Genomic DNA, 22,661 nt, shown 5'->3' with positions numbered 1-22,661 from the left:
AATGAATTCTGATGACCAAGCTTTCATCACACTTTCCCTTGGGAAAACAAAAACTTTAAAAAGTTTTTATTTAATTTCAAATAATTCAACATGAAAACCCAAAATAGACTATTTGCAGTAAATATTTTGCTCCATGTTAAAAGCTTGATAGAAAGTTGAAGGCTCTCACAAGGTATGAAATAAACAAATTTTGAAGGGTACCAATATATATTACTTTGTCTTTTATTATAAATGATGACTGGATACTAAAGTGATAGTGAAATATTTTGCTAATACATGAAACAAAATGTAAAGTTTTCAAAATTCCTGATAGAAATTCCTTTTCTGGAAATGAGCGATGATTTTCCCTCTTTTTCTATTTTAATCCTGCTACTTACAACTTGATTTATCATCTTTACTGGAGTCACATTTTACATTTGATCTAGGATCAGATCTAAATACTCCATGTCCAATAGTACAAACCAGTGACTTAAATTTTAATAATTTCTTAAAAATGCAATTTATTAGTAGATCATGTCTTCTGTCATTTCTGTATCCCAACTTAGGAAAACTTGAACACAACTTTATAAAGATTGTATTTTTCAGTATAGAAATTAAACATACTCTAAAATATTTTTTCCACATTTTATGTTAAAATTTTTTTCTCAACTTAGGAAAACTTGAACACAACTTTATAAAGATTGTATTTTTCAGTATAGAAATTAAACATACTCTAAAATATTTTTTCCACATTTTATGTTAAAATTTTTTTCTCAAGGGAAAATCTTTCTTCATAGTTCCTGCTCAATGTTCCTGAAACATTTTGGGGATCATATTGGTATAATAACCTTGCTTTTTAAAGTCTTATCCAGTATCTGTCATTTGGTGAGAAGGTATGAATAATGTGCAAAGAGTAGTTATATCTATATTTAGAGATATTATTCCCCTAGCTTTTATTTTGGTTATTGTTTTATTGCTAGGAAATATAATTTTTAGAAACCACATTTTTATTTTCCAAGCTTAATTCTTAGCTGTGTAGGAATTTTAGAAAAGATGATTTAGATTTAAAAAGAAAACTGCCATTTAGTTAGCAGCAACTCTTAAGATTCCTGGAGAATGGCATATAATGATGCATAAAAGGTGACATAGAATGAACACTTCTTGAATACCAAAGTAATCTTTCTCTCTTCTCTTTCAGTCCTGATGGTCAGCCAATGCTTCTTCCACCAGAACATGTTCAGGAGTTAAATTTAAGGTCTACTGGCATGCTCAATGCTATCCAAAGATTTTTTGCATATCATATGATTGAGACCTATGGATGTGACTATTCCACAAGTGGACTGTCTTTTGATACTCTGCATTCCAAACTGAAAGCTTTCCTTGAACTTCGAACTGTGGATGGACCTAGACATGATACATATATTTTATATTACAGTGGGCACACCCATGGCACAGGAGAGTGGGCTCTAGCAGGTAAATCCACCTTTGGCAATTTTACTATTATGAAGCTATAAATGTTCAGGATTGTCAATTTTGCACTAGACAGTTTACCAAGGATAAATATTTTGGCTCTATTTTTTTTCTTTCTTTTTTCAAGCATGTCTTCATAGCATATTTTTAAAAATCTCTAAAGATAAGGTTTTTTAAAACAAACCAGTTTATTTATACATATTAATAAAATATACAGTCCATCCAAAGTGTACAGTGGTATTTGATATCGTTATATAGCTGTACATTCAATTCAGTCATTATTAGAGCATTTTTATTATTCCAATAATAATGATAAAATACAAAAAAAGACAAAAACCCATCACCTCTCACTCTCTTTATACTTCCCCTGCTGTACATACTGCTATTATATTTGTTTCTCTAGTTTGTGTGTGTGTGTATATATGTGTGTATATATACATACATACATATATGTATAGTAAAAATGGAGTAGAGCAGTATGTAGTTCTTTCTGTCTAGTTTCTTTCTGTTAGTATATTTCCTTTTTTTTTTTTAACCCTAACTGGAAGATCATTAATATATCATTATATACACTGTCCATAGGTTGCTTTGGTTGTACTTTTTGCCTGATATTAACATCTTGTACCATTAACATCTTATATATGCAATATTACCCATATTTGTATTTCACATGAGGTTTCATTATGCTATATAGCCCCATGTTGCATTTTTTAAAATATATTTTTTATTTATTTTTAAAAGATACATAGATCACACAAAATGTTACATTAAAAAATATAGATTTTCATATCACCCCACTCCCCACATTCCCCACTTCCATGTTGCATTTTGAACTTTCCTTCTTCTAATATACATTTCGACAACTATCATACCCATATAATAGCACTGCTAGTTACAAACAGTATGATGTGCTTTCACCTTTTCCATTCATTTCCGAAGATTTATAAACAGCCTTTTCACCAGTTCTGCACAGATTAACCCTCAGCTTCCCATTTATCTACCCTCTGTTTTTTTGGTATTTGTCATATCAGAAGGGAAAATATACAGTATTTGTCCTCTTGTGTCTGGCTTGCTTCACTCAACATAATGTCCTCCAGGTTCATCCATGTTGTCATATGCTTCACAACTTAATTTCTTCTTGCTGCTGTATAATATTCATTATGTATGTACAGCAAAGTTCTTTATGCATTTATCAGTTGATGGACACCTGGGTTATTCCATCTTTTGGCCATTGTGAATACTATGGATATTGGTGTGCAGATGTACCATTCTACCTTCTTATCAACAGTGAATAAGCATTCCTATCTCTCCACATCCTCTCCAACCCTTGTAGTTTTCTGACATTTTAATAGTGGCCATTCTAATAGGTGTGAAATTATAACTCATTGTAGCTTTGATTTGCATTTCCCTGGTTGCTAGTGATGAACCTGTTTTCATGTGTTTTTTTGCCATTTGTAATTCTTTCGGATAAATGTCTATTCAAGTCTTTTGCCTATTTTAAAATTGGTTTGTCTTTTTTATTTTTGAGTTGTAGCATCTCTTTATAATCATGGATATTAAACCCTTATCAGATATGAGATTTCCAAATATTTTCTCCTATTGAGTCAGCTGTCATTTCAACCTTTTGAACAAGGTCCTTTGAGGTAAAAAAAAATGTTTAATTTTAAAGAGGTCCCATTTATCTGTTTTTTCTTTTGTTGCTTCTATTTTAGGAGTAAAATTCAAGAAACCACCACCTACCACAAAATCTTGAAGATATTTCGCCCACATTTTCTTCTAGTAGTTTTATGGTCCTGGCTTTTATATTTAAGTCTTTCATCCATTTTGAGTTGATTCTTGTATAGGGAGTGAGATATGGGTCCTCTTTCATTCTTTTGGTTATGGATATCCAGTTCTCCCAGCACCATTTGTTGAAAAGTCTGTTTTGTCCCAATAACATGGCCTTGGTAGGTTTGTGAAAAGTCAGTTGGCTATAGAGGTGAGGGTCAGTTCTGGACTCCCAGTTCTATTCCAGTGATCAGTGTGTCTACCAGTATCATGGTGTTTTGACCAATAAATATTTGGAGTATGTTTCAAGGTCAGGCAGTGAAAGTATTCCCATATTGCTCCTCTTTTTTAGGATACCTTTGGCGATTTGGGTACACTTTCCCTTCTAAATAAATTTGGAGTAATTACCTTTTCTATTTTTGTAAAGTAGGCTGTTGGAATGGAAGAAATTTTATCATTGATGTGGTGACGGTGGACATGGTAGTTGCTGAGGGCAGAGAGGGGGAAGAAGTGATGTGGTGTAGGGGCATTTTCGGGACTTGAAGTTGTCCTAAATGATACTGATGTAGGGACAGATGCTGGAAATCATATATCCTGCCATAACCTACTAAATGTACTGGGGGAGAGTGTAAACTGCAATATAAACTATAATCCATGCAGTGCAGCTGTGCTCCAAAATATATTCACCAAATGCAGTGAATGTGCCACAGTGATGAGAGAGGTTGTTGATGTGGGAGGAGTGGGGGTGGCGTGTGGGGTATATGAGAAACTCTTATATTTTTTAATGTAACATTTTTTGTGATCTGTATATCTTTAAAAAACAAAATTTTTTTAAAGTTAAAAAATATAAAGTAGACTGTTGGAATTTTGATTGTTATTACATTGAATCTATACTGATATCTTCATGATATTTAGTCTTCCAATCCATGAACACAGAATGTCTTTCTATTTCTTGGAGACCTTCCTGGATTTCTTTTAGCAGTGTTTTGTAGTTTTCTGAATATAGGACCTGTACGTCTTTGGCTAAATTGATTTCTAGGTATTTGAGTCTTTTTGTTGCCATTATAAATGGAGTTTTTCCCTGCTTTCCTCCTCAGATTGTTCCATATTAGTATACAGAAATAATTCTGATTTTTGCTTGTTGATCTTGTATCCTCCCACTTTGCTGAACTCATTTTTTAGCTCAAATGGTTAGTCGTAGACATTTCTAACTATAGGATCATGTCATCTGCGAATAGAGAGAATTTTACTTCCTATTTTCATATTTGGATGCATTTTATTTTTTCTTATCTAATTGCTTTAGCTAGAACTTCTAGCACAATATTAAATAACAGTGGTGACAGTGGGCATCCTTGTCTTGTTCACAATCTTAAAAGATAAGTTTTCAACCTTTCCTCATTGAGTAAGATGATAGCTATCGATTTTTTTCTATGCGGTTTATCATAATGAGGAATTTTCCTTTTTTTCCTATCTTTTGAAGTGTTTTTATCAAGAAAGGAAGCTGAATTTTGTCAAATGCCTTTCCTACTTCTATCGAGATGATTTTGTGGTTTGTTTCCTTCAGTTTGTTAATGTGGTTTTTTATATTAATTGATTTTCTTGTGTTGAATCACTCTTGCGTAGCAGGAATAAATCCCATTTGGTCATGGTCTATATTTCTTTTGATATGCTGTTGGACTGTATTTGTGAGTATTTTGTTGAGCATTTTTGCATCTATATTCAGTAGAGAGATTGGTCTGTAATTTTCTTTTCTTGTATTATTTTTATAGGCTTTGGTATTAGAGTGATGTTGGCTTCATAAAATATGTTCGGTAATTTTCCCTTCTCTTCAATTTTTTGGAAGAGTTTAAACAGGATTGGTGTTAATTCCTCTCAAAATGTTTGGTAGAAGAAGCCATCTGGTTCTGGACTTTTCTTTGTTGGGAGATTTTTGATGATGGATTCAATTTCCTTCATTGTGATTGATTTTTTGAGTTCTTGTATATCTTGTAGAGTCGATGTAGGTTGTGTGTTTCTAGGAATTTGTCCATTTCATCTATGTCGTCTGGTTTGTTGGCATACAGTTTCTCATAATATCTTCTTACGATCCTTTTTATTTCTGTGGGGTCAGTCATAACTTCCCACCTTTCATTTCTGATTTTATTTATTTGTATCTTCTATCCTATCTAAGGGTTTGTCATTATTATTGACCTTCTCAAAGAGCCAACTTTTGGTGTTGTTGATTTTCTTTATTGTTTTTTGCTCTCAATTTCATTTATTTCTTCTTTAATCTTTATTATTTCTTCCCCTCTGCCAGCTTTCTTACCAGTTTGCTGCTTCTTTTCTAGTTCCTCCAGGTGTTTAGTTCTTTGATTTTAGCTTTCTTCTTTTTTACCAGAGACATTTAGAGCTATACATTTTCTCTCAGCACTGCCTTTACTGTATCCCATAAGTTTTGATAGGTTCGGTTCTTGTTTTCATCATTTCTCAATGTATTTACTAATTTCTCTTACTGTTTCTTTTTTGACTCCCTGATTGTTTAGGAGTATGTTGTTTAACTGCCACACATTTGTGAATTTTCCCCTTTATCATCTATTATTTATTTCCAGTTTCATTCCATTATGATCTTAGAAGGTGCTTTGTGACCCATTCTGTGGTCTACCTTGGAGAAAGAACCGTGCATGATCACTTGAATGTATAACCTACTGATTTGGGGTGCAGTGTTCCTTATATGTCTGTTAGGTCAAACTTGCTCAAGTTCTCTGTTTCCTTGTTGATTTTCTGTCTAGTTGTCCTATTAATTGATGTGAGTGGCATGTTGAAGTCTCCAACTATTATTGTAGAGATGTCTATTTCTTCCTTCTATTTTGCCAGTTTGCCTCATGTATTTTGGGGCACTCTGTTTAAGTGCATAGATATTTATGAAAGTTCTTTCTTCCTAGTGGATTGTCCCTTTTATTAATATATAATGTTCTTCTGTACCTCATCACTTTTTTTGCATTTAAAGCCTGTTTTTTCTGTTACTGTTTGCATGAGGTATCTTTTTCCAATCTTCATTTTTAGCTGGTTTGTATCTTGGGTCTAAGGTAAGTCTCTTGTAAGTAGCATATGGATGGCTCATAGTTTGTTTTTTTTTTCCATTTTGTCAGTCTATACCTTTTGTTTGGGGAGTTTAATCCATTCACATTCAGTGATATTCCTGTAAGTGCATTATTTACTTCCACTGTTTTATTCTTTAGCTTCCATATGTCACATCTTGTTTTCATCTGTCTTTTTAACTCTTTTGATTATCCTTTCTGATAGTCTTCCCTTCTGCTATCTTCTGCAAGTTTTTCTCTCCTGTCTTCTGTTTCAAACTCTAAGGTTCTCTTTAATGCTCCCTGCAAAGATGGATTCTATTTTCTGAACTCTTCTTGGTTTCTCTTTTTTTGTATTTTAAACTCACCTTCATATTTAAAGAACATTTTTGCCTGACAAAGAATTCTTGACTGGCAGTTTTTCATTTCAGTATCCTCATTATCTCAAACCACCATCTTCTTGCCTCTGTGTTTTCTGATGAGAAGTCTGCAGTATGTCTCACTGGGCATCCTTTGTATATGATGGTTTGTTTCTCTCTTGCTGCTCTCAGAATTTTCTCTTTATTTTTGGCATTTGACATTCTGAGTAGTATGTATCTTGGAGTAGGCTACTTGGATTTATTTTTATTGGGGTACACCACACTTGGGCATGTAAGTTCATTTCTTTCATGAGAGTTGGGGGATTATCAGCTATTATTTCCTCAAATATTCTTTCTGCCCCTTTTCCCTTCTCTTCTGGAATTCCCATAACACGCATGTTGTTGCACTTTGTGTTATCTTTCAATTCCTTAAGTCCCTGTTCAGTTTTTTCTGTTTTTTTCTCTCTTCTCTTTTCAATTTCAGCTGTTCTATCTTCTGCATTATTTATTCTTCAATCATTTTGAGTCTGCTGTTGTATGCCTCTCATAAGTTTTTTTTTTTTTAAAGATTTATTTATTTATTTATTCCTCCCCCCCCCCCCCGGTTGTCTGCTCTCTGTGTCTATTTGCGGTATCTTCTTTGTCTGCTTCTATTGTTTTGAGCGGCACGGGAATCTGTGTTTCTTTTTGTTGCATCATCTTGTTGTGTCAGCCCTCTGTGTGTGTGGCATCTTTCTTGGGCAGGCTGCACTTTCTTTCGCGCTGGGTGGCTCTCCTTACGGGGCGCACTCCTTGCGTGTGGGGTTCCCCTACGTGGGGACACCCCTGCGTGGCTTGGCACTCCTTGTGCGCATCAGCACTGTGCATGGGCCAGCTCCACACGGGTCAAGGAGGCCCCAGGTTTGAACCGCGGACCTCCCATGTGGTAGACGGACGCCTAACCACTGGGCCAAGTCCACTGCCCTTTCATATGTTTTTGATCTCACCTATCCTGTCTTTCATTCCTATAGCTCTTTTAGGTTTCTATTCAGGTTTTCAGATTCTACTTTATGTTTGTCCAGTGTCTTCTTAATGTCTTTATCTCATTAGCCTCATTGTTTTTCAGGTTGTTGATTTGATTCAGGAGATTTGTATGACTCTCATTGATTGGTTGTCTCAATCCTGTTTTCTATCTGCAGCTTTGATAAATGCCTTTGCTTGGGGCATTCCTTCCATTTTCTTAGTATGGCTTGTGATTTTTTGCTGCTGTCTAGGCATCTGATTATGATGGTGAGTTTACACTGATGCTCAATCTCTCTCTCTCTTGCATAGGGATTTAGTTGTGGAAGGCTGTGTGTTACTGCTGTTTTTTAATTCTTGGTTCAGCCTGTTCTAGGTCTCTAGTATTGTCCTTGTTAGCTGCTCAAATCTGGACCACAGGCCCAGTAATGAAACGCAGACCCACTTCCATGAGTCTTGGGGAGGGAGGCTGTAAAGGCCAAAAAAACCTTACTTATTTACTTCTTACTTCCTCCCATGTATGTCTTTAATCCTCCAGCAAAGAGCACTCTTTGACAGTGCTCTCAGTTCACACCCTAGACAGAATGTTTTTGCTGTAACATTGAGGGCAACAATGTGTTGGAGGATCCAGCCTCAAGGCTCTTCAGAGCTTTGCAAATCAAACTTCCTCAGAGGCTATTCTCCAACATTTCCTGGCAGCCTCCTCCGTTTTCCTGAGTAGGAAATAATTCCATTTCTATTTGTGTCTTCAACAAGCAGTCATGGTAAGTAGAGAGGGTGATTGAGAGGGTTGGATCTCTTTAGTCCCATGCCTGCTCCCAGGACAGTGTACAGCCCCACCTGGCCTGGAAGTGCTCATGGGAGACAGAAGACTAAATTTGTTGATCAAAAGCTGAATGAGGAAGCGGAATTAGCCCAATGGATAGGTCGTCTGCCTACCACATGGGAGATCCAAGGTTCAAACCCTGGGGCTCCTTGACCCATCTGGAGCTGGCCCATGCGCAGTGCTGATGTGTGCAAGGAGTGCTGTGCCACGCAGGGGTGTTCCCCGTGTAGGAGAGCCCCATGCTCAAGGAGTGTGCCCCATGAGGAGAGCCTCCCAGTGCGAAAGAAAGTGCAGTCTGCCCAAGAATGGCACCACACACACACAATGCTGACGCAGCAAGATAACTCAACAAAAAGAAACACAGATTCCCAGTGCCGCTGATAAGGATAGAAGCGGTCACAGAGGAACACACAGCAAATGGACACAGAGAGCAGACAACCAGGGGTGGGAATAAATAAGTAAATCTTAAAAAAATAAAAAAGCTGACTCAGCCTTAGGTTGCATCCTTCTCTCTCCCCTTTCCTAGGGAGGTGTACCCCTATGACCCCCTCTGTCCATAGCCACTGGCCAGAGGTTGGCTAATTCAGAGTTGTCTGCTCCAAGGGTAGAGGAAAAGGCACCAGCAGCTATAGTTGGAGCTTTTACTCACAGTCTTCCCATTGAAGACTTTTCCTGTGCCCCTCTCTTTTCTGAGTAGTGTCCAGCCTTTCCCTGGTGTCCTAAACCATAGGACAATTTTTTCCAGGCTGTTTCTGCCTGTTCTCTAGCTATTTTTCTGGGAAAGAAGTGAGTCCTGTCTCTCTCATCCACCATCTTGCCAGAAGTCAACATGATTTTGAGAAATATGTCTTGCAATGAAGAGGGGGGAAAAATCTGAATGCTTAATCAGAGACTTCTAATTAGTTTTCCTTTAAGGTAATTTTGGTATTATTAAATATGACATTTTTCACAAGCTGATAAACTTCTTTGACCAGTAGTTCCAAGTTTTTAAATGTTATAGATGCAGAGTTTCAGTAATTCTTCATATGTGAAGATTTATTTATGTTAGAATGTTCACTGAAATTTTCATTGCAAACAATTTGATATGGTAGACAGTTAACTCAGGAACCCTTGCTTCTGTTCTTGATGTGCAAAAAACAGTGTTGTTTTAGGCAATTTACTTCCCCAGTCTTTGGTTTTCTAATCTATAAAATGAAAAGGTTATAATAAGTAGTAATCGAGTTTCATTCTAAGGTTTAAAATTTTAGTGCTTTTTTTCCCCCTTTCTGTACACTTTAAGGCAATAGGAAAAAAAGTATAAAGTAACTTTGACTTATATGAATCATCAGAGCCTAGAAAATGTTGTCTTTCTCAAGAGTTACTGCCAAAAGAGAAATCAGAAGATCTCTTTATATTATATGTAAATTTATTTGTCAGTCTTCTCAACTAGAATAGAATATCCATAAACCAAGGACTTTGTTTTGTAAACTGCTATATTCTCAGTTCCTGGAACAAAGCTTGACACACAGTAGGGAACGGATAAATAATTGATAGATGGATGAAGTCATTACATGAATCATCAAAAAAGAAAGATAATTTTCTTATTTTAGATTACAAATAGTTCTTTTAGATTTAATTATATCCTATTTTTTTCATAAAATATTTGAGATGTTTTAAACCAAGAACACATACAATAATGAAATAGTCATAAAATATTTAATTGAAACAGATATTTGGGCCCATGCAGAATATAAGCAGATAGAGTATAGAAAGACAGAGCTGCTAGTGCAAGGACTCAAGAAGAAAGGAAACATATTTATGGTTAAAACAGACATAATTTTAAATCAGAGTGATCTCATTTCTTAGATCTATAGTTGGGGCTTTTATTCTAAAGAAAATAATTGTTTAATTGTAAATAAATATTGAGTAATTCGCTGGCTGCCTAGAAAGAGTAAAGGCAAACTAACATTTATTGGGCACATTTTAAGCATGAGTTACTTCTATGCTGGGTACATTATTAGATGTAATCTTAACATGAACCTCTGAATTGGATACCATTACCCCTCTTGTCCTTATTTTTTAAATGATGAAATGGATTCTGAAAGTGATTATATAACTTATCTGCAGTCATATCACTGGTATGTGATGTATCTCAAGCCCAGGTCTTCCTGGCTGCTAAAATGTATTTTATTTTTACTACTATGTTGCTGCCAAGGGTGAAAGCCATGTTGGTAGGGAAGTGGCATGTTCTGGTTAAGTAAATAGTTTATTTTAGCCTGGATCATCAGTTTTCAAAAACTTGGAATGTGGAAGAAGGTACTCAACACTCAAACTACTTGAATGTAGTTTATCAAAAAGTTTACTTGACCTGTAATTTCCTAACAACTGAATGTAGGAAACATTTTTTTAAAGTCTATGGCTAGCAGAGTGGGTATAGCTCAGTGGTTGAGCTCCTGCTTTGAACATATGAGGTCCCCGGTACCTCCTAAAAAATAAATATATAAAAATTTAAAAGCTTATGGCTACTTCAATTCCAGGTAAATTAAAGTATAACATTCTTTATATCTGTGTACTGTGCCTCAGAACACAAGAGAAAATAGTTCACTGAAAAATCTTTATAGAAATATAACTTCAGACCTAAAGCATTGATTATTGAAAACTTACTGCAATGCTGATAATAAACTCTCTTCAACTCAGACCAGATGGAAAAAATGACATAATTTTGGGCAGTATCCATATACTAATTATTTTTAAGTCTTATAAGATTATTTTAAAATAAGCTTTTTCATATTTATATGAAGGATTTATTACCTAATATTTTAAAATATTTTTAATGTTTGTATTTTTCTTGTTAAGTCTTTTAAAATTTATTTCAAGTATTTTTTTAAAGATACTCTTGGAAATAAATTTTCAAAGTGCAGCTTGTTATTTATATAGGCTTCCTCTTTTCCTAGGAAAAGTATTAGACACAAAGATAAATTTATTTCTATTCCACCTGATTGTTCAGAGTTTACAGTATCTTAGATAGTGTGGGAAGAAGATCTTTATATTTAATTTTTAAAATACATTTCTGATCTTTCCTTAGGATAAATTCCTAGAATTTGAATGATTGGGTCAGTATACCATTGAAGCAGGGCTGGGACTAGAGTAAGGTGAGGGCAGGTGCTAAAAAATTCAGTATTCAAGAAATATTATTTTAATGCAATATTTTAATAAATAAAAATTAATGCAAAAATTGACAGTGAACCAGGTTTTGCTAGCTATAAAGGTAGGTTTCTTGTTCAGAATTTCATTTACTTTAGACCTTTCTGAGTATATTATTTTTAACCTCTTATTGTTCTTCAGATATAAAACTGATTTAAAAATAAATCCATTTTAAAACTCCTTGGTTCAGGAAGAAAGAGTGTTTCTTTTCATTTAATAGGTACCTACATATGAGGATAAAGGTAAGGTTGATTTATCAGTTTGTAGAACAGTGGTTTGCCAACTTTTTCTGAAAGGACTAGATAAATTTTGGGGGCTTTATGGACCAGAAGGTCTCTGTTTCAACTACTCCACTCTACCATTTTAGAGCAAAAGCAGCCATAGACATTATGTGAATGAATGTGGTTGTGTTCCAATAAAATGTTATTTATGGAAAGAAATAATTATCTGAAATCTGAATTTTATCTAATTTTCACATCACGAGATAGTATTTTTTTAAGTATTTTTTTCAACCAGGTAAAAATTTAAGTCAGTTCACAGTTTGTAGGTTATACAGAAACAGGAGGCAGGCTAGATTTGGTCCATGGGTCTGAGTTTGCTGATACTTACGTTTCTTATATAAAACCAAATTTTTAAACTAAATTTAACTTTATAATACAATTTATCATAGAATATTCCTTTATTATGTGAGTAACAAGGATGATTGGTTTGTTTTTTGAAGTTTAAAGTCTGTTTTAAAAGTCTTCTGAAAAGATACTTTGAAAGGAAGGTTCCATCTATTCTTTTGTTTACATATTTAAATCCAAGGATTTGAAGAAAATAACACTTTTCTTTTGTTCACAGGTGGAGACATATTACGCCTGGACACACTTTTAGAATGGTGGAGAGAAAAGAATGGTTCTTTCTGTTCCCGGCTTATTATCATATTAGACAGTGAAAATTCAACCCCTTGGGTGAAAGAAGTGAGAAAAATTAATGACCAGTACATTGCCGTGCAAGGAGCAGAGATGACAAAGACCGTAGATATTGAAGAAGGTGACCCACCACAGCTGGGTGACTTTACAAAAGACTGGGTAGAGTATAACTGCAACACCAGTAATAACATCTGCTGGACTGAAAAGGGACGCACAGTGAAAGCAATATATGGTGTATCCAAACAGTGGAGTGACTACACTCTGCATTTGCCAACAGGAAGTGATGTGGCCAAGCACTGGATGTTACACTTTCCTCGTATTACATATCCACTAGTGCATTTAGCAAATTGGTTGTGTGGGCTGAACCTTTTTTGGGTCTGCAAAACTTGTTTCAGGTGCTTGAAAAGATTAAAAATGAGTTGGTTTCTTCCTACTGTGCTGGACACAGGACAAGGTTTCAAACTTGTCAAATCTTAACTTGGAACCCAAAGTGGAATATTTCTGAGAGTTCGTACTATTATCACTAACTTGACATTTTTTGTATGCTGTATTTTTATTTGTGGAAAAATATCTTGCTACTTCTGTAGCTGTTCTCACTTTGTCTTTTTTTCAACTAATTATGATATATGTAAGGTATTGGGAGTAAGCATCATTTTATACAAAAAGTATGTAAGGAGTTATAAATGCTGATTCTATATAAATGCATAAGAGATGTTAAAAATAACATTGCACTTTGAAGAATGTTTGCATATGCCTCTTATTAGAAAGAAAACAGTTGTCTATGCTCTGCAAATGGCCAGTGAAGAATTACTAATGCCTTATTTTCCAGGCATGCATTAGAGAATGTAGACCAATTTGTTTACTAATATGGGAAAACTACCAGTCTATTTACTGAAAATTTTTTTATGTGAACAGTAGGTTTGAGTCTAAGACCATGTGTAGAACTATAAAGTCAACCACATTCAGATGTTTTGGTTGTGACTTGTTAGCAGTATAGCAGAGAAATCCAAATTACTTTTGTAAATCAAAACAGTCTTCACGTGTAAGTAACTGTAAGAAGCAACAACCTTTCAGTTGCTTCTTCATTCATTATTGAAGGCCTCTGAAAACACTGGTAATTTTAAGAGTCTATCTCAGGGTAACTTAATGTTTTCTTAATGAAAAACATTTCCAGCTATAATTCCTTTCAAATAAATTTTCTTCCCTTTCAAAAAGAACTCTTATTTTTTTAAAAATTAGCAATTTCTCATTGACTGATTTAGGCCAAGTGTTCAGAAAGGATTTTTAAAATATATTTTTAGATAATTTTTTTTTTCAGCACAGAAGAAAATAATTACCTTTAATTCCATCATCTAAAGACAGACAGGATTTTGATCTCTATAGAGTTCATGCTCATCCATGAGAATTATTTTTCAAATCCCTGTTAGTGATAACATTTATTCTACCTAAGGTCAAAGGATAGGAAAAAGGTCATTTTTTTCCTTTGTATACATGTAAATGTATTATGTGAAGAAGTATTTGGTATTGGCAATTTTGGTTAAGCATAATGGTGTGGTTGTAATTTTTAAAATGTAACTCAGTGTTTTGTCTGCTTAAAGCAGGCACTGGTCAGCGTATCTCCTCATTCACCTCCTATTCCCTTCCAATAATCCTTATATTCTAGATTTTCATCTCTGAAAAATAACAAGAGGAGAATAGAATTAAATTGGGGGATATTCTAATCTTTGTTGTATAAATGCTGTAACTTCTCACCATTGAAGCCATTTTTCCACCTCAGAGGGAGAATATAATGCCTCTATCATTTTCTCCTCGGTGACTTGAAAATTGAAGTTTTAATTAGAAGTCACTTAGTGTCAGGTAACTTGTATACCACTATCTATGCAGCATTGTTACAGTGTGATTATTCCTAAGTTTTGAATACAGTTTTCCTAATACTTTGAATAAAATTTTGGTAAAAATTAATTCTTCATTTAATTTGCAAATAAGTTATTGAATATTTTGGTATGTTAAGTGATAGTTACTAAAAAATGCCCATGTTTTAGAGTTCTTGCTTGGTGGCAGGTTGATGTGAAGTTTTTCAGTATTTGGTTAAGTATTTTTATCAACATCATCCAAATAAATGAAATAGTATACTATAAAATCCAAGTATTAAAATTATGAGCTTATAGCTTCAAAAAGTTAAATTTATGTTAAGTAAAATCTTTTAAATTTCTCTATGAGCCACTATTGAGCAAATTAGCTTTAAAGCATATCCCTTTGCCTGAAAAAGCCAAATATAAATATATAGGTATATTTCGCACTCTTCATAAAGTAGTATAAGGATGGTACCAAAAAAAAAATCACATTTTAAAATACTATTTTAGAGCCACAAAACTAACTTTGTGTTATTTTCTATAAAAGCTCAACCAAAAGGGACCTTTGAGCTAAAAATGTTTTATGAGCCAATTTATTAACCAAAATGTCATAAAATATCAATTTTGATGAATACTCCTGGGGGAAAATTACTATAAATGACTCTTGGAGATGGGGAAGCTCAGTGGAAGAATGTATTCTAAATTAAATCTGTTGGGTTTTAAAACATTAGCTAAAGTAAACTGATAATACAGAGAAGGAAAATTATAAAGAGGCTAAAGTGATTACTTTCATCTAGTGATTAAAAAATAAATCTGACCATTAATGAGACTACTTTTCCTATGCTTCATTTTACATGTGATATGTTTAAGGAAGGAGTTATTTGTGTGGAGAGGAATTATTTTAGGGCAAAACTTTACCATTCCTCTTTTCAGAGGTGATAACATGGAGATAACTTTTCAACATGCTTAATTTCCTAAATAATACCATGCTAAAGCCAGAAAAGCACTAACCCTAAAAACATTTTTTTAAGTGTACACTATTATGTGATAAATTAAGGAACTAAGTTATTTCTCCATCACTTTTCAGTTATGCTATTATTTCATTCAAAAATTTTGTTTTTGTCTTGCTCTGATTTAAACTCTTCCTTCCTGGGGATACTTGGATTTAACTTTCTATAGCTTTCTCTGTTGTTGTTCTTAATAAATACAGAATTTTCTGGAAAGGATATTTCTTAGAAGACCATTTTTTTATTAATAGGTTTTCATAAGTTGTATGCTTTTAAAAAATTACATTGTTAATTAAAATGCATTTATATAGAATGCATTAGTGAACAGATTTTTGCCTTGAGTAAAATCTTCATTAGAATCTATTTGTAACTGAATATTTTCTTTCTAATTTTTTGCTTAAATGTGTTTGCTGTTTTGGTTACTACCTTTTTATATGTATGCTTTAAACATGTAGAGAGGTTGGTGGTTCTTTTTAAAGTAATGTTCTAGATTGCCTTTCAGCAGGTGATGTTATAGTTAATATTTATATATACCAGAAGAAAATGGTTTAATTTTAATAATGTAAATAAGTATGTTGATGCTGAATGCTCAAAGGACTTAGAGCCTATTAGAAAATCTTTCCAGTTGAAAGCTACTAGACTGTCATTTCTTTCTAGGAAGAGGCTTACAAATCTTGTTTTTTCTGATATACAATTACCTATAAGAATACCTTGCCCATAATAGGCATTTAATAAATATTTTTGACTGTGTGATTGAATTTAGACTCTTAAGGAGAAATTGGACTAACTTGATTGTAAATTACTACATTATTTTTATAACTTTATTTAAATATATATTTTAAAATTCTCATTAAGCATTTAAAAAGTATATTATATAATCAGCAAAAGGAAAACAACACATCTCATATTTGTAGTTAAAAGAGTAATATGTGTCAAGATGGAAAGAGACATTAAATTTCAGACTAGTTTGAATGAAAATGCAGGAAAGTCTCACTCATGAACAAAGAAGGATTTGGCTATGCATATTAATGACAACTAAATTGTAGTCAGAAAAATAGGTTCCAAAACATAAACAGGTTAAGGGTAAGCTAATGAAAAACCCACTATCTAATTTTTGGGGTATCTTCCCTATTCAATAGTTGCAATAGGTAGAAATAAAATATAAAACAATGAAATTTAAGCTGTAGTGTTGTCCTAAGAACCACTTTTGTTGATGAATTAGGAAATATTATTACTTAGTCCAAAGATGATTAGAAATTGAAAACTAGGAAAACCACTAAGTTTTCTTATATATCTTAATACATAAAAGCCATTTTGGTTGGAGAAATGAAATTTATCAAATTGACCATCTTGTGCTGCCCACACAGTGTTTAGTACTTAAAGATAATTAGGAGGGAACAATTTTCATAAACTTTAAATTGTTTTCTGGTCTGGACCTGGACCTAGTTATCCCAAGTCAAAGATTTTTAACAGTGTGCCAGGAATATGAGGAACATGTTATATCTTCCTATTCCAGCAATATTTACTCCATGTTAAGGAGAAACACTTTTATATTAAAATACACCAGTGTATTGGTGAGAACTGTGCAAAATTTGCGTCCATTTTTAATATAAAGCATGGGACTCTAAAGCTGTTTTAATCTTGTAAATGTCATTTCTTTTTTATCCTTCTCTACCAAGAAAACTGAAGATTCTTTGGATTGAATATTAGATGTTAATGACACTCAATGCAGGATATTTTCTTTAAAATCCTTTCTTTTGTGACTTGGAATGCAATAACAATTTTTTTTGTCCACATACATGGAATTTTATATGGATGCCATTTTAGTGCAATTTTATAATAACTGTTTCTAGGTTTTGAGTCCTTACATATACTGATTTTATTTTAAAGATTTATTTACTTATTCCCACCCCCTTGCTGCTTGTGCTCGCTGTCTGCTCTCTGTGTCCATTCGCAGTTCATTCTTCTCTGTCTGCTTGTCTCCCTTTGTTGCATCTGCTTGCTGTGCCAGCTGTCTGTGGCATGGGCCTCCAGCTTTTTGCGGTATAGGCCAGCTTGTCTTCACCAGGAGACCCCAGGAATTGAACCCATGGTCTCCCATATGGTAAATGGGAGCTCAATCCTTTGAGCCACATCTGCTTTCCCCTGATTTTTTAAATTCTGCATACCTACATATTCCTAAGGAAAATGGGGTGGGGATTTTAATTCGTAATCCCATATTCACAGGCATTGATAACCACTCTCTCCTATTTCATCTTTGTATCCAACACTAAACCTTTGGATTCTTTTCTCTCTTCCACTTAAAACAATTCATCAATAATAATAAAAATGACAATAGCTGTTGAGTGTTTACTTGTTCTGCACACTGTGCTAAGCACATATATATGATTTCATTAAATACTAATAACAAACTTTTATGGTGAGTATACTTATTTTATGAATGAGGAAACTGCCAATGGTTTTGAGTAACTCCTGAATGCACACATTATGTTCAAGAAATTGGTTTTCAAACTCAGCTTTGTCTCCAAACTCTCTTAATTATTACCTTCTAATTCCCTCAATTTTGTATCTTTAATATCTCTACTAGCATTTCCCTCTCAAAATACAGTATAAACGTTCTCAAGGCTTTTGGGGAGCAATGAAATTTTCCCTGAATCCCACATCAGTTCTTTTTATTTAATATTATTATCTAAGTTACTTGAAGGAATGAGTATTCTACATTTAGTCTGCAATTTCTTGGCTTCCATCATATCTTGTCCCCATAGCACTCTGTGTTCCACCCATAGCACTTCATTGGCAATGATATTAGGTCACCAATGACCTCTGTATTTTCAAATAAATAGGTGCTACATGATCTCTAGGGCTTTTTTTTTTTTTTTTTACTACTTTTCTCCCTCTTGGACCTCTAAAATGCTACTCTTGGTTTTCTTGCTATTTCTCTGGACACTCCTTAATTTGCTTGGCCAGCCCTTCTTTCTCTACTTGTTGAATTTGTTTTTTTCCCATATCACACAATTCCCAAACTCCTTCTCTGCTCATTCCATCATCTGCTTTCAGTAACCTCTTTGACACCAGGGATTTGAACTACATTCATGAATTACTCTCAAATATCTATCTCCAGCCCAGGCAACTCTGGCACACCAGGTACATGTAATCAGTTTACACTGAACATCTCTACTTAGATGTTTCACAGGCTCCTCAAATTCGACAAATCCAAATTAGAGCCTCACCATCTTACCTGCCAAATTACTTTTTACCACTATTCATGTACACGTGAATGGTACCACTCCCACTTTTATTACTCAAACCAAAAAGGTGGGCTGTATCCTTGATCTTCTCTCATTCTCATTAACCACATACCATTAATCCCCAAGTCCTACCAATGCTATTTTCTAGTATTTTGTATGGCTATCCTCTCATCTCCATTCCCACCACCTCTGCCTTCTAGAGTTCTTCACCATTTCTTCCAGTAGTTATTGTTATAGCCTTTTAACTGGTCTGGTTTTGTTTCTATAAAACCCATATTTTTGCCAGAACAATCTGTTCTCTATGGCTTTCAACATAAAATATAAATTCCTTGCCTTAGTATATTAGGCCTACCTTTGTGATCCAGCAGTTTTTGGTATCTCTAATTTCATCTCCTTTTGTGCCGCATCCCAACCACCCTCTCCCCTGCTTAGAACCATTTGCATATCTCTAAAAATGTCATTTTTTCAAAACAGTTCCACATGGTTTAAAAACATGCTGGTCTTTAAGCACATCAGTCACAGTTGAAGCAGTGTTTGGCAGTGTGAATAGGCAGTGCTGGTAGTATAAATCTGGCACAAAGAAGGGAATGTGTGTATACTCCTGTTATATGTAGGCCACATGCTTGCATCCAGGAGAGGTACACAGAGTGAAGGAGAAGCATGCACAGTGATTAATAGATAAAAACAACTTGACAAAATTGACTGCCATTGGTCTCCACAACACCGTGTTGGAGATGGGAAGGTCATATCTGGTAGAAGGAAGAGCATTAGATCTAGGGAGAGCTAAATCTAGAGGACTAGGGCTTGGTCCACAAAGTCATGCAATGTTGCCAAGTCTCTTGTCACTTTAACCCAGTGGCAGGAGCATTTCTACTCTGGGCTTTACTATAACAGAATAGTGCTTCTTGTCCACACTGAGGTACAAAATAGGATGGGAACTATTAAGTCCTGGGGTAAAGTAAGCAGTTCCCTTGCAGACTGCATAGAATGCACCGTCTTACCTGGTAATTTTTCTTTTTGACCACTTGTAGGTAGTGTTGGAAGGAGAGAGTCATGGTCAACAGCTGGAGACACTAAGAGCAGTTGCCACATGGACTTTTGTCTAAGTGAAATTTATCAACTAAGAGAGACTAGGGATTCAGAGGCTATAGCCAGTTCATCATAAGTACCCTTCCCACTCCATGTCATCTAGTTACTGGACCCAGAAGACTAGGTAATTCTGCTTAATTAGGAATGACCTTGAATTCCATTGTGGAGGGGCCATCTCCAAGCCCTACTCGTGAGCCTTTTAAGAGCTGCCTCCACAGGACTGGATCATTCCACTCAAAGTCTTGGGAAATAACCCAAACAACACAGTGAAGGGAACCCTCCCTACTCCTACCATACTCATCAGATGGGTCATTGGCCAGCTCATTAGGCAGACCCACCAGACCCAAAGCTTGGTCCTGCCAGGTATCTCAGGAGTTCTTTGTGTCAGAGCCCACCTCTCTGCATCTCCTACTAGACTTAAGACTGGAAATACCTGTGTTCTACTCCCCCATGAATTTTCCAGAAATGGAAAAGCCAATTATCAAATTTATTTAGCAAGTGAGGGGCCCTGAACAGCTAAAAAGTATTTAAAAAGAGAAATGAAGTTGGAGGTCTCTCACTTCCTGCCTTTAAATTATATTACTTAGCTACAGTGGTAAAAACAGCATGATACTAGCATAAAGATAGACATATTGACTAAATATGGAACCAAACCAAGAACTCAGATACAGACCCTCATATCTAAGGTCAGGTGATTATTGACAAAGCTGTCAAGCCCACTGAGCTGGACCAGAACAGTCTATTCAACAAATGGTGCTGGGAGAACTGGATATCCATATCCAAAAGAAAGGAAGAGGGCCTGTATCTCAAATCTTATACAAAAACTAACTAAAAAATGGATCAAAGATTTAAGGTACTGAAAGAGAAAAACTGCCAGCCAAGGATTCTATATCCAGCAAAACTGTCCTTCAAAACTGAGGATGGATTTAGTCTTCACAGACAAACAAAAACAGTTTGTTACCAAAAAACCAAGAACTACAAGAGATACTAAAGGGAGTGCTGCAGTCTGAAAAGAAGGGTAAGTGAATTGGAGAAAGGTGTACAATAAAGATTATTAGGGGGAAGCAGACTTGGCCCAGTGGATAGGACATCCATCTACCACATGGGAGGTCCGCGGTTCAAACCCTGAGCCTCCTTGACCCATATGGAACTGGCCCACACACAGTGCTGATGCACGCAAGGAGTGCCGTGCCACACGGGTGTCCCCTGCATAGGGGAGCCCCATGCGCAAGGAGTGTGCCCCGTAAGGAGAGCCGCCGAGCACGAAAGAAAGTTCAGTCTGCCCAAGAATGGCGGTGCACACATGAGAGCTGACACAGCAAAATGACACAACAAAAAGAAACACAGATTCCCGTGCCGCTGACAACAACAGAAGCAGACAAAGAAGAACAGGCAGCAAATGGACACAGCAGACAAGAGGGGGGTTGGGGGCGGGAAGGGGAGAGAAATAAAAAATAAAAATCTTTAAAAAAAAAAGATTATTAGGGAGGCGAAATTAAAGGGTGAAAAGATAGAAAGATAGATGATAGTAAGATATGACAATGGCAAGCCAAAGGATAATATGGATGAAGTAGATGAAGTAATTAATGCCTTTATAGTAATATTGAATGCTAATGACTTGATCTCCCCAATCAAAAGACATAGACTAATAGAATGGATAAAAACATGACAACATAGATGAGATGGACAAATATCTAGAAACACATGAACAACCCACACTGACCCTAGAAGAAATAAAAGGTCTCAACAAACCAATCACAAGTAAAGAGATTGAAACGGTCTTCAAAAACCTTCCCAAAATGAAAGTCCAGGACCAGATGGCTTCACAGGTGAATTCTACCAATCACTCAGAGATGATCTAATAATAATCTTACTCAAGTTCTTCAAAAAAATTGAATAGGAAAGAACACTACTAAAGGCATTCTATGAAGTCAACATCACCCTAACACCAAAATCATATAAAGATACTACAAAAAAAGAAATTTGCAAACCAATACCTCTAATGAATATAGGTGCAAAAATCCTCAATAAAATACTTGCAAACCAAATCCAAAAGCACATTAAAAGAATTACACATCACAATCAAGTGGCTTATATTCCAGATATCAGGGTGGTTCAACACAAGAAAATCAATTAGTGTGATAAGCCACTTTAATAAATTGAAGAAGAAAATCCACACGATCCTCTCCATTGATGCAGAAATGGCATTTGACAAAATACAGCATCCTTTCTTGATAAAACACCTAAAAATAGGAATAGAAGGAAGCTTTCTCAACATGGTAAAGTGCATATATATGGAAAACCTACAGCTAGCATTATACTCAACAGTGAAAGACTGAAAACTTTCCCACTGAGGTCAGGAACAAGATAAGGATGCCCACTGCAACCACTGTGTTTTGGTCAAATGATTTTTGACAAGGCTGTTGGGCCCACACAACTAGGCCAGAACAGTCTATTCAGATATTGGTGCTGGGAGAACTGGATGTCCATATCCAAAATAAAGAAAAAAGACCCCTATCTCATACCTTATATGAAAAGTAACTAAAATGGATCTAGGAACTGAATATAAAAGCAACAACCATAAAACTCCTAAGAGAAAATATAGGGAAACATCTCCAAGATCTTGTGGTAGGCAATAGCTTCTTAAACCTTAAACCTATAGCATCAGCAATGAAAGAAAAAGAACAGATAAATGGGACCTCCTCAAAATTAAACTCTTTTGTTCTTCAAAAAAGACTTCATCAAGAAAGTAAAAAAGGCAGCTTACTCAATGTGAGAAAATATGTGGAAATCACATATCCAATAAGGGTTTTATATCCATATTATATAAAGTGATAAAAAGACAATCAATCCACCTGAAAAACAGCCAAAGAACTTGAATAGACATTTTTCCAAAGAGGAAATACAAATG

The 22,661-nt window shown here is 35.0% G+C and overlaps 1 protein-coding gene across 4 annotated transcripts in view; it reads left to right on the top strand.

The window, feature by feature from the left end:
- Window positions 1-16,171, top strand: part of TMEM168 (transmembrane protein 168) — a 51,860-nt gene extending 35,689 nt beyond the window's left edge. For all 4 annotated transcript variants that reach the window (XM_071215235.1, XM_071215236.1, XM_071215233.1 and 1 more), the window contains 2 exons: window positions 1,178-1,452; window positions 12,483-16,171. In XM_071215235.1, coding sequence (XP_071071336.1) covers window positions 1,178-1,452; window positions 12,483-13,030 — 823 coding nt within the window. In that variant the 3' untranslated portion in view covers window positions 13,031-16,171. The remainder of the gene's footprint in view (window positions 1-1,177; window positions 1,453-12,482) is intronic.
- Window positions 16,172-22,661: the final 6,490 nt, after the last annotated feature.

Source organism: Dasypus novemcinctus, chromosome 5 (genome assembly GCF_030445035.2).
Source record: "Dasypus novemcinctus isolate mDasNov1 chromosome 5, mDasNov1.1.hap2, whole genome shotgun sequence".
Classification (NCBI taxonomy): Eukaryota; Metazoa; Chordata; class Mammalia; order Cingulata; family Dasypodidae; genus Dasypus; species Dasypus novemcinctus.
This window is presented reverse-complemented; position numbering and strand designations above follow the sequence as displayed.